The sequence below is a fragment of the Lynx canadensis genome, chromosome B3 (assembly GCF_007474595.2).
Source record: "Lynx canadensis isolate LIC74 chromosome B3, mLynCan4.pri.v2, whole genome shotgun sequence".
NCBI classification, from domain to species: Eukaryota; Metazoa; Chordata; class Mammalia; order Carnivora; family Felidae; genus Lynx; species Lynx canadensis.
The window spans coordinates 46,650,156-46,662,360 of NC_044308.2; the positions used below are offsets into that span (position 1 = coordinate 46,650,156).

Consider the following 12,205-nt stretch of genomic DNA (forward strand, 5'->3'; position numbering starts at 1 on the left):
ATACACACCAGCAGAGCCTCCTTCTCCGCACTGTGCTTCCGCTGCTCTTCCTGCAGCTTCTCCTCGTACTGGCTGTACAGCTTCTTGGTCATCTCTCGCATCACCTCGGCGTTGGCTTCCTGGGAGGATTCCACCTACAGAGACACTCATCTCAGAGCTCCAGCTCTTGCAGGTTCCGGGGGAATAGCACCTTTTGCACCATGTGTGTCACCTGTGGACACTCTGGGGTGAACCCCCGGACCAAGACTCTGCGGGAGACAGAAGCAGCAGGAGCTAACGGGAGAGGGACCCCGTTGGGAGGAAGGGAGAGGGCGAGTGGAGGGGCAGAAAAAGAAAGAGCAGTACCTCACACTATGGTATCAGGACAAACACATTCCACACGAGTGACGCTTTCACAAGACAGAAACCTACCTAAGTATCAGCCCTGGTTCCCAAATTTAGCCTTAAATTGAATTCTCTCGAAAATGTGTCCACGATTTGCTATCTTCTTAACCCCTTTTTCTTCAATGACTTTTCCTGCCTAATGTCTTTTGATCCTGAAGTTTTATTATCTTTTATTCTATCAATTTCAACAAACTTTTTCTCTGGATAATATTTCCATGCCCTAACTGGCATCAAAACGATAAACTTTTTTAATTCTCAAGTATTCTGTTGTGGGCCCAAAAATCAGTACATTATTAGAATTGGGTCAGAGTGTGATAAATTATAAATTAAAAAAAATTCATGGGGTGCCTGGGTGGCTCAGTCGGTTAAGCATCCAACTTCAGCTCAAGTCATGATTTTGCAGTCCATGGGTTTGAGCCCTGCATCGGGCTCTGTGCTGACAGCTCAGAACCTGGAGCCTGCTTCAGATTCTGTGATTCCCTCTCTGTCTGTCCCACCCCACTCACACTTTGTCTCTGTCTCTGAAAAATGAATAAACCTTAAAAAAAAAAAATTCAAAGGTTACCTGTAGAAGGAAGGAAGGAGTAAGACAGGAAAGGGAATATACAGATACAGATATTCGATTTCTGAACATACTGTTTCGTAGATTTGACTCTGAATCACATAAACTGTTTATCTGTTACCAAAAAAAAATTAAATTCTGAGAAATTACCTACCAAGACCATTTGATGGGCAAAGAATAGTTTTTTCAAAATACAGCACTGGGACAAGTGGATAGCCGTATACAAAGAATGATGTTAGAAACCTAACACACCATATCCAAAAATTAAGTCAAAATGGATCAAAGGTTTAATCATAAAAGCCAAAACTATAAAACTCTTAGAAGAGAACATAAGGTAAATCTTTCTGACCTTTGATGAGGCAATGGTTTCTTAGATATAACACCAAAAGCACATGTGACAAAAGCTAAATTGAGGGGCGCCTGGGTGGCTCAGTCAGTTAAGTGTCTGACTCTTGATTTCAGCTCAGGTCATGATCTCCTGGTTTGTGGTTTCGAGCCCCACAACGTGTTCTATGCTAACAGCACAGCACAGAGCCTGCTTGGGAGTCTCTCCCTCTCTGCCCCTCCCCCCACGCTCTCTCGTTCTCTCAGAATAAACAAATAAACTTTAAAAGTTAAAAAAAAAGATAAATAGAAAGACTTCATCAGTATTTAATATTAAAACTTCTGCGTTTCAAAAGGATACCATCAATGGGGCGCCTGGGTGGCGCAGTCGGTTAAGCGTCCGACTTCAGCCAGGTCACGATCTCGCGGTCCGTGAGTTCGAGCCCCGCGTCGGGCTCTGGGCTGATGGCTCAGAGCCTGGAGCCTGTTTCCGATTCTGTGTCTCCCTCTCTCTCTGCCCCTCCCCCGTTCATGCTCTGTCTCTCTCTGTCCCAAAAATAAATAAACGTTGAAAAAAAAAAAATAAAAAAAAAAAAAAAAAAAAAAGGATACCATCAAGAAAGTGAAAAGACAACCCAGATAGAGAAAAGATCCACAAACCACATCTCTAATAACTTGTATCCAGCATATATAAAAAAAAAAATGTACAACTCAATAATAGAATATAAATAATCCAATTTTAAAATGGGCAAAGGAACTAATAGGTATCTTCTTTGGGAAGATACACAAATGACCTATAAGCACAAGAAATATGCTCAACATCATCAGCTATCAGGGAAACACAAAACCACAAAGAGACAGCACTTCATACCCCTAGGATGGCCACAAGCAGTGAGACAGTAACAAGTGTTGGTGAGGGTGTGGAGAAATCAGAATCCTAGGCTGCAAGTGTATTTCTAGATTATTTTTCAAACTGTTTGGCTTTTTTCCCCCACCATGTGCACCCGGTACTTAAAATTTTGTTATGTCAAAGCCAGGAGGGTTTTGAAGACATGCTGCCCACATGAAGTTGAAGCTGTCCCATTAGTATGCTGGCCCAAGAGCACCTAGGAAACACTTCAGCTCATACGAGAAAGCTGGAGTCAGCCTTTCTACCTTGTCCTTCCCCAAATATTGCATTTGGAAACATTTCCACTTGATCTGAGGAACACTAAGCCAGATCAGGCTAGTGTTTATGTGCAGGTCCAGTTTAGGAGATTAAAAAAAAAAAAAAGGCCAGCAGAATTGTGGGTGAGCAGGGCAAAGGCTGGAAGCGGCTGGTGTTTGCTTTCTGGATATGTAACCTCTGGATAAGGAAGGTATACTTCAACCTCAATAGGTTACATGACGTTTATTTCTAAGATTTCACAAAAGTCTCTCTTGGCGCCCTCTAATTCAACCTTCTCCATCACTGGAGAAGTTCTGCTGCAAGGGCCACAAAATGGGATATCCTGAACATCGATTATCATCAGCTGGGAGACACACAATGTGTCCTGCACCCCATCTCCACTGCGCACACGGACTTCTAGAAAGGGTTCTGTCCCTCCTGTCCTGCTCTGCATCTAGGTCGTGTGAAATACTCTGAGTCCTGCAACTCTTTCTGTGGGGGTTGGGAACACTAGTGAAGTACAGCATCAGCCTCTAAAACAGGCAACTGAGGATGAGACATAGCGTAGAGGCTTGGTCTCCGTGGAAGCAGCCAGACAACCACACTGCCTGATGATGTCCCTGGACGCCTGACACCACACCGTCCTGGAACACACAGGAACGTGCAGGGCAGACATGTATGGTACGCACTGAATACATGCTAGTGGGATGAACGACTGGATCAAGATCCTACGCTGAGAAAAAGACTTAAAACAGTAATTTTGGGGTTTTTCAGCAACACATCCCTTTTTTCCAAAGTAACTCTTACTCAGAAATACAATATATGCAATAATAAAGAGAAGAGCCGCCCTGCTTGAAGCAAAGCAAAGAGGAGAGGATCTGCTCTAGAGCTACCTGGTCAGGGTGGCTGGGTTGGGCCAAGTGGACTGTGATGGCACGAACCCGTGGGATGAGAATCACTGTGACTACACAGTGCAGGGTGGCAGCCCCCCGCCCCATCTGAGGCAGCCCACACAGAGGGGGGGCCACATGACCACCTGTCCCAGTTCGTCTCCATAAATCAATTCTTTTTTTTAAAGAGACCATCTTTTTTTTTTTTTTTTTTTTTTTTTTAATTTTTTTTTCAACGTTTATTTATCTCTGGGACAGAGAGAGACAGAGCATGAACGGGGGAGGGGCAGAGAGAGAGGGAGACACAGAATCGGAAACAGGCTCCAGGCTCCGAGCCATCAGCCCAGAGCCTGACGCGGGGCTCGAACTCCCGGACCGCGAGATCGTGACCTGGCTGAAGTCGGACGCTTAACCGACTGCGCCACCCAGGCGCCCCCATAAATCAATTCTTAATAGCACCACCTTTCATTCCCAAATGTATTCTGCTTTGAGCAATGAATTATATGGATGTACTCTCTATGAGGCATGCTCCTCCAGGACTGCCTAATGCTGTGTGGAACGCATTTTAAAAACCACATACTTAAGTAAAAACAAATTCGTTCTGGAAATAATTTGCTGAGTGAATCCTATGAGCCATTCTCGGGTCTGCTCCTGCCAGTGGGTAGGAATTCAATCTTGTGTCAAATGTGGAAGGGGCACTAAGACCTCCAAGGCATCAGAAGCCCAGCTGAGGAATAAGCCCAGCCTGGTGGGCAAGAGGAACACTGTCCAGAGCCATTGGTCACCCATCAGTCTTCTTCCTGCATGCTCTTAGGCTCTTTATTATCAAACCAGACAGAAAAACCTAGAGATATCAGAGCAAATCTAAACAGTGGGGCTTCTGAAGTCCTAGGTCTGTGGGCACCCCCAGTGCCCTCTCCATATGAAACAGCAGTGCCATGGTGACTGTCTCAGCAGCCCTTGAGGCCACTGGGGCCAGGAAGGAGTGCCCACTTGGGAGTATTCATGGTGCACCCCAATCCGGACTGACAGTAGGGAACACAGAAACCCCCTCGGTGCCTTCAAGCCACACCCGGTGGAGCTGGCCACTAAAGGGAAGGAAACGCCAACTAAGAAAACAGAGAAAAGGAGATGGAATGTTGAGGCTAGGAAGAGAGAGAAAAAGGAAAGAAGAGAAGGGTCAGGCGGAAGTCTCTGCCTCTACACGTTACCTTCATTTTCAGCAGCTGGTTTTCAACTTGCGCTGCCTCCAACTGCCTCTGCTTTTCCCGCAGCTTGTCCATGGATGCTTCATAGGTCTGCTGCAGATTTCTGATCTGGTCCTTAATGTTGCTATTTTCCAAAGTAACATCCACGAGGGTTTTCTAGTGGGATGAAAAAAAAGCAAAACCAGATCTGGTGGTGTGAGACGATATGGCCAAGTCATGCACCAGGACATCCCTTTGCCATTAACCATTGAGACAGATGTCAGGCCCTAACAATTGCAAGCCGGGACCCTGGTGTCTAAGGGGCTGTGGGTTCCCCCATACCATGGTAAAGAGGTCTGCAGCTCTGTAGTCAAATGGGCCAGCGAGCATCCCCCATGACACCCCACAACCTCTGCCCACACCGCTTGCCACTGCTTAGGATGGACCGAAATGGATTAAAAGGAGACTTTCCAAGGAAAAGTATTCATAACCCATCATTTCACATGGAAAAAAATGGGTTGGAAAATCGTGGACAGAACAATCCTATTTTGAAAAGGAAAACGTATAAGCATGTGTTCAAATGTGTTTATGCAGAGAAAAAAAATTTTAAAGACTAAGATGCACATCACCAAAATCCAAATAGTGGTTATCTCTGTGTCATAGGATTATGAAGGATATTTATTTCCTTCCATGTGTCTTCTGTATCTTTCAAATTCCCACAACGAAATAAAACAAAACACATGTTTTGCAGAATGAAGATACTCCCCTTTTCCCTTAAAGAGGCTGTCACTTCTGTACTCAGAGACCCCCAGCCAGGACAGCCACCGCGTGGTCGAGGCTCCTGTAATGCCAGCAAATGCTTCACCTTCTCCTCTTAGGCACAGAAGGGTGGCAATGAAGGAGTCACAGAGAACAGAGTTTGGTGACTCAGACAAGGGCCTCACAAGTGTCAAAAGCCCGTTGATTATTACTCCGGGCCACCCACCGGATCGAGAGTGATTATACTGATAATTGCTATTTAATGCTTTGGGTTCTATTTGGTTAACTGTCCGTACACAGAACAGCTTCCATAACCCAGAATTCTTACCACTGAGCCTTAGTTATGGGCATTATCTAACACCTCCCCAAATCATGTTCAACTGTCAGGCAGAAGATCCGGAGACTGGTGTTGGACACACGTCTCAACACTTTTGTCCTTTTTGTAGATGATCAGTCTCTGAAGCCTCCTCAAATCCTTAGCCTCCAATTTGGATAAAAAGCCTCCCATTCCTAAACTGACTTTAATCAAGAGCAAGGATTTTGGATGGTGGTACAAAGGCATTAAAGAAAATAGAGAAGCCATTTGGAAGCACAGAATCAGAAAAATATTTGAGCTGCAAGGGGCTTTAGAAACCACCTGACCTGGCCCAACCACGCCCTCTCCAAGGCCCACCGGCATTACAGATACAACTCCTGTGCTCACGAACCTACATCTGGACCAAGAGGCCAAGGCTCTAGTCATGGTTCTGCTACGAGGCAGACACCCTGTTCAAGTCATTTCTCTGCTGGCCTCGGTTTATTTATCCATAAAACAAAGGGACCGGAGATCATCGCAACAGTTCCTTCCACTTCCAACATCCTATGATATCAAACCAACAGTCTGGTCTCTCTGTCAATAAAAATGAAAACAGAGGGGCGCTTGGGTGGCTCAGTGGGTTAAGCGTCCGACTTCAGCTCAGGTCACGATCTCGCAGTCCGTGAGTTCGAGCCCCACATCGGGCTCTGGGCTGATGGCTCGGAGCCTGGCGCCTGCTTCCGATTCTTTGTCTCCCTCTCTCTCTGCCCCTCCCCCGTTCATGCTCTGTCTCTCTCTGTCCCAAAAATAAATAAACGTTAAAAAAAAAATTTTTTTTTTTAATAAAAATGACAACAGAAAGACTGGCAATGGAAGAGGTCAGGGTCTTGCAGAAATAAGATGACAACTATCTTCAGATCTCCTGTCTGTGAGATGATGCCTTTCTTTTCTCCATTTTCTCTTTCCCCTTCTGCTTCTAACTTTTAACAATAATTTTTAATCTTTTCATTATAAAGCTCTGCTGTTTGCCCTGGGCCAAGACACTGGATCACAACTAGGAACCAGTCAGGGTCCCTGGGTTATAGATGACCCTGTGCTAACAGCTGACCTCTGAAGTAAATGCCTGGGGTACCAGTGAGGATGGCAGAGCAGAAGTATGGCAGGGACGAAACACCAGAAAAGGAGTATCAATGCAGACCAGGTCTGATCTCAGATGAGGTACAGCACTTCCTGGATGGCCAGGGAGAAGATGTCCAAGAGAGAAGGAAAGGGAGCCTTTCTAAGACCAGTTGATGGCCGGAGAAAGGGAAAAACAAAGGCTTCTGAATAAACTAGAGCCAGAGTAGGGGTTGGCCTGAGGTGGGGGAAAACTGGCATGCACTAAGAAGGAACAGGAAAAGGGTGAGGCTCAGAGACCCAACCAGAAATGGCCTCCCAGGGGAGCCTGGGTGGCTCGGTCGGTTAAGCGTGTGACTCTTGGTTCTCACACTTCGTAAGATCGAGCCCCACATCAGGCTCTGGGTTCCTTAGAGCCTGCTTGGGATTCTCTCTCTCCATTTCTTTCTTTCTGCCCCTTCCCCATTGTGCTGTCTCAAAATAAATAAAAACTTAAAAAAAAAAAAAAAGAAGAAGAAGTAGAAGAAAGAAAGAAGCAAATGTTCTCCCAGACAAATCCAAACACAACGCCCACCCAGGCCCACTGCTGGACAGTGGCCTCGCTTCGCGGTTGGTACTACTGCCATAACACTTGTTGTTAGGGAATATTCGGTTCATAGGGAAGTGGATAATCCCAACATGAAAATGTGCATGCTTATCTGATAAGTTATTTATACAGAACCGGAAAGGATAGGAAATAGCTGTGGAACCTTTAAGAGGAGGGTAAAAAGATAAAAGCCACATAAACTTGGAGGAGAGGCAGAAACTATTGTTTACATATTTGGAAGCTAAAGCCAAGGGAAGCTGTTTCTGGTGAACATAACACTTTGTTCTGAACAGTTTCAAGTTAATTTGCATAGGACATAGAGGACTCGGGTTGGAAGGGTAACAATGGGTAACACTGGAGTGGTTAACTCCTAGCAAATCAGATTAACCACGAGAGCAATCCTCTGGAAGTGGGTTAACAACACAGTCTTTCTCTTCCCTGTCTGGTGCTATAAGATACTCCTTGGGCACACGATTTCTTTTACTGGAAAATAATTTCTGGGGCACCTGGCTGCTTCAGTCAGTTCAACTTCTGACTCTTGATTTCAGCTCAGGTCATGATCTCACAGTTCGTGAGTTCAAGCCCTGCGTTAGGCTCTTCACTGACAGTGCGGAGCCTGCTTGGGATTCTCTCTCCCTCTCTCTCTGCCCCTCCCCTGCTTGCTCCCTCTCCCTCTCTCAAAATAAATAAACTTTAAAAAAGAAAGAAAGAAAGAAAGAAAGAAAGAAAGAAAGAAAGAAAGAAAGAAAGAGAAAGAAAGAATTTCTAAATTAGGAAAAAGTGCTTAACAGCCTCTGAGAGTTACTTGCCATGAATAAATATAGACTGTCTTTGATTAAGTCTGCCTTCTCCATGCTTGGGTGGAATATCCTGTAACACTGGGGCTGCAAAGAGCAGGAGCTTCTGTGTTATTTAAGGCACTGACACTTATGACCACCGGGGCACCTCCTGGAGAAAGTGACACCTCTGTGTGCAACTCAGAATCTGAACCCCCATTTTAATGATGGCAAAGACAAATGCAGCTCAAAGGTTTAGAGTCTCAGCTTGGAAGCGCCTTCTTTAACTTCTTTCTCTGGCTTCCTAGCAGGGTCTTTACTGTGGCCATGCTTGAAGGAACTGAATAATGAACTGAGGACATCCCGTGGCTTACTCTTCTACAAAGGCACAGGGCCCACGTGTGGTTCAGCGTGCTCACCCTGTCACAGAGGGCAACAGTGAGCAGATGAGTACCTGCAGGCCGATGGAGTCCGATGCTAAGGCTGAGTTCATGGCATTAAAGCTGTCCAGGGCTGACGACTGTGTCTGGATGTGATTCTCCAGATACTCCTGCTGAGCCTGTGAAACCTGGACAGGATGTCAAGTGGTTACACAAAACCATATATACCAGCAACAATCTTAGGTTAGGCCGGAACCTTCTCCTGACAGGAGCCACATCCATTTCAGTGATGTGTGAAGTACAGCTTAAAATTACAGTATCAACATCTGCATGACCCGAAGAGAAGACAGACAAGAACGCTTTTCTTTTGTATAGTATTTACACGTTCACCCGTGGGGCCTCACTTAGTCCTCACAACATCGTGCAGCAGCCGGAACATCCCCTTTTATACAGAGGAAACAGAATCAGAGTTAAGGGATTTGCTCCCCAACAGATGAGCAGTGGCACAGCTAGAATGAGAACCCAGGTCCAATACCTTCTCGGGCCATCTTGCTCTTTCTCCTCACCACAGAAAGAACACATTCGGGGCTCACGCAGTCCTAAGAGTTGTTTCGCGGCTGTTGCTGTGTTACCTTTGTTGGGCGTGTGTGTTGAACATGTTTGAGACTGTTTCATCAGAGACAGTTCCACCCCACCAGTCCCAAGCTAGACCTTCAAGGAGGGCTGGACATACAGAAGCAGGGAGGCAGAACTAGAGGGTGAGGGTTCCGAGCAGGCTCAAGGGTAGAGCCCTGCGTGGTGTGTGGGAGCCACAAGCAGTCAGAAATGACAGAAGAGGAGGTGCGCTCCAAGAGTGGGAGGCAGAGTTGACACAGCAGACCAGGACCAGGAGCGTGTGGCACGTTCTTGTTCACGGGCGTGTTCACACAGCAGGAATTTAGGAATCTTATTCCGGCTGTGGAATGTGGGGTGGCCTGGAGGAGGAGAAGACTATAGGCAGAGAGACGGCGTTCCCATGACCGTTCTCACAAAAGAAAATGAGGGTGTGCAGGAGATGGTAATGGAAAGCCAGGGGCAGAGACTATTTGTGCATCTATTGCAAATCCCATCCCCTGGCTTTAATTACAGATGTTGACGTGTGTCAGTGGAAGGCAGAGTGAAATTTCCACAAGTATGTGAGAATTTCACAAGTGTCCTCCCACAAGCCAGTGAGAATGGGCTAGGTGGGTATGTTTACACAGCCCCACGCCTATCGTCAAGGCAGCGGGTCTTACCTAAGCAGACCATCTCGCAGCCAAGCCATATGCTAAACCCTAATGCACGACTGCTGTACCTATGCTTCCTTCCTGCAGAAACTAATTTTTATGGAAAGTAGGTCATATATGCATGGGCTTTTGTTCTTCAACACTGTGAATTTCAAATATAAAAAATTTTTTTTTCTCACAGGCATTAGTTTGTTTAAACCACAGGAATGTTATTTTTTCTTAAATCTGTAATACATCCACACAGTTCAAACACTTACAAAGTATAAAAGGTACACATTCAAATACATCTATCACTCCCATCCCATCTACTCAGGCACCACCTTGCCCACTCTGATCTTCAATCAGGAATCACAATTATTGAGAGGCACCGGGGGTTCAGTTGGTTAAGCATCTAACTTCAGCTCAGGTCATGATCTCGTAGTTCAGGGGTTCGAGCCCCCTCATCGGACTCTCTGCTGTCAGCACACAGCCTACTTTGGATCCTCTCTGTCTGCCCCCCTCTCAAAAATAAACATTGAAAAATAAAAAAGAATCAGAGGTCCCTGGGTGGCTCAGTCGGTTGAACATCCAACTTTGGCTGACACCCTGTGAGTTTGAGCCCCGCATTGGGCTCTGTGCTGACAGCTCAAAGCCTGGAGCTTGCTTAGGATTCTGTGTCTCCCTCTCTCTCTGCCCCTCTCGCGCTGGTGCTCACTCACTCTCTCTCTCTCAAAAATAAACATTAAAAAAAATTAAGTTTCTGGATCATCCTTCTAGTAACTACTTTTGCACCCGCAAAACTAGCTAAACACTTATTTTCCCCTTCTGTTTTACATAAGTGGTGGCTCATTGTAGGTATTTTCTTGTATCTTGCTTTTTTTTTTTTTTTTTTTTTTTACCATCCACTCTGTATCTTTGAAATCTTTCCATATCTGTTTTTGAAGAGCTTACTTGTTCTTTTTATTCTCTCCTCTCCCCTCCCCACCTCCTCCCCACCTTCTTTTTAAATTCTGCATATTCTACTGTAGCGTCACAATTTATTTTACTTTCCCCTTCTTCATGGATGTTTAGGTTTCCAATCTCATTACTGTTACAAACAGTGCTGTGATAACTACTTTCACACATAGGTCATTTCACAACGTGAGAGTTTATAGAGTATGTTCTTAAGAACGGAATTGCTGAGTCACAGGATATAGGATGTGGCAGATACGGCCATTTTGCTGTCCCTGGGAGTACTACACAATGACATCCTATCCAGCCACCTGACTGTTTCTCCACAGCACTGCTAACAATGTCTTGTCCTGTTCCTGCAGGTGTGCTGATCTCATAGGTAAAAGTTCCATCTCAGGCTGGTTTGCGTCTGCATCCCTCTTATTGGGAGTGGGGTTGAGCATCCTGTCAGACACTGAAGAAGTCTTCACCTTCATCTTGCTGTAGGTTACTTGTAACAAATATTTTGCCTATTTTTATGGCTTGTGGCCTTTTCTTCTTGATGCCTGGGCACTTTTTTGAATACTCAGAAACTTAGCCTGTTATCTAGGAGATGAAGGGCAAATCACTTTTCCTAGGTTTGTCCTTGGATTTTGACTAGTGGCCCTGCCAGCACACGTCTTTCATGTCAGCGTAGTCGAAATTACCAAACGTTTCTTTTATGGTCCTGAGATTTCATGTCAGAGTAATAAAAAGCCTTTTTCACCCTTAGAGTATAAGAGAATTCAAATATATTTTCTTCTGGCACTTTTAAGTTTTACCTTCAATATTTAAATCTTTGATCTCTTTGGAATTTATCTAAATGTATGTCTGTCCCAACAGCATATGCTGACTGGTCCATTTTCCTCCCTTTATTTGAGATGCTGCGTTTATAATATATTGGGGTAAATTTCTGGGCTTTTTCATGGATGCTTATTTATTTATGTGCCAATGTGATACTCTTCTAATCTCTGACGGTCTCTCAGTTTCTTGTAATATTAATAGAGCTAGTCTCCCTCGCTGTATTTTTCCCCCCAGAATTTCAACTGTTCATATTTATTTTCTGTATACTTTGGAATCACCTAGTCCAGCTGTAAAGACACAACATAAAATAAAAATCTGTTCGTATTTTTATTGGGTTACATTACATTTGTATATTAACCTGAACAATACTGACTGATGTTGGTGTTTCCCGTCTTAGCACATGGTATGTCTTTCCTCTTGTTAGAGTTTACTCCTAGGTATCTGGTGGTTTTCTGTTGCTCTTTTTACTTCTAACTGGTTGTTTTTTGTAGGATTAAGTCCATTTGTTTGTATCTATTAATTTTTTTATCCTGCTACCTTACAAAATTATTTTTTATAGTAGTGTTTTTTTCGTTGGTTCACTTGAGCTTTCTGGGTATATGATCATATAGTTTGTAAACAGTGACAGCCCTACATCTACCCTCCCAGTTTTTATACCACTAAATTTATTTCTCTTGTTTAGTTCCATTGGCTAGTTCTTAGGTACAATGTTAAATAGTAACAATGATAGCTGGCTTCCTTGTCTTGTTCCTGACTCTACAGGGAATGCTTTGAAGGCAAAG

General features: G+C 44.7%; 1 protein-coding gene across 2 annotated transcripts in view; it reads right to left on the minus strand.

Moving 5' to 3' along the window:
• LOC115515878 (myocardial zonula adherens protein) overlaps positions 1-12,205 on the minus strand; it is a 90,774-nt gene that overhangs the window by 51,514 nt on the left and 27,055 nt on the right. For both annotated transcript variants that reach the window (XM_030318091.1, XM_030318092.1), the window contains exons 5-7: positions 8,481-8,594; positions 4,519-4,671; positions 9-134 (exon numbers count right to left, since the gene is read on the minus strand). In XM_030318091.1, coding sequence (XP_030173951.1) covers positions 9-134; positions 4,519-4,671; positions 8,481-8,594 — 393 coding nt within the window. The remainder of the gene's footprint in view (positions 1-8; positions 135-4,518; positions 4,672-8,480; positions 8,595-12,205) is intronic.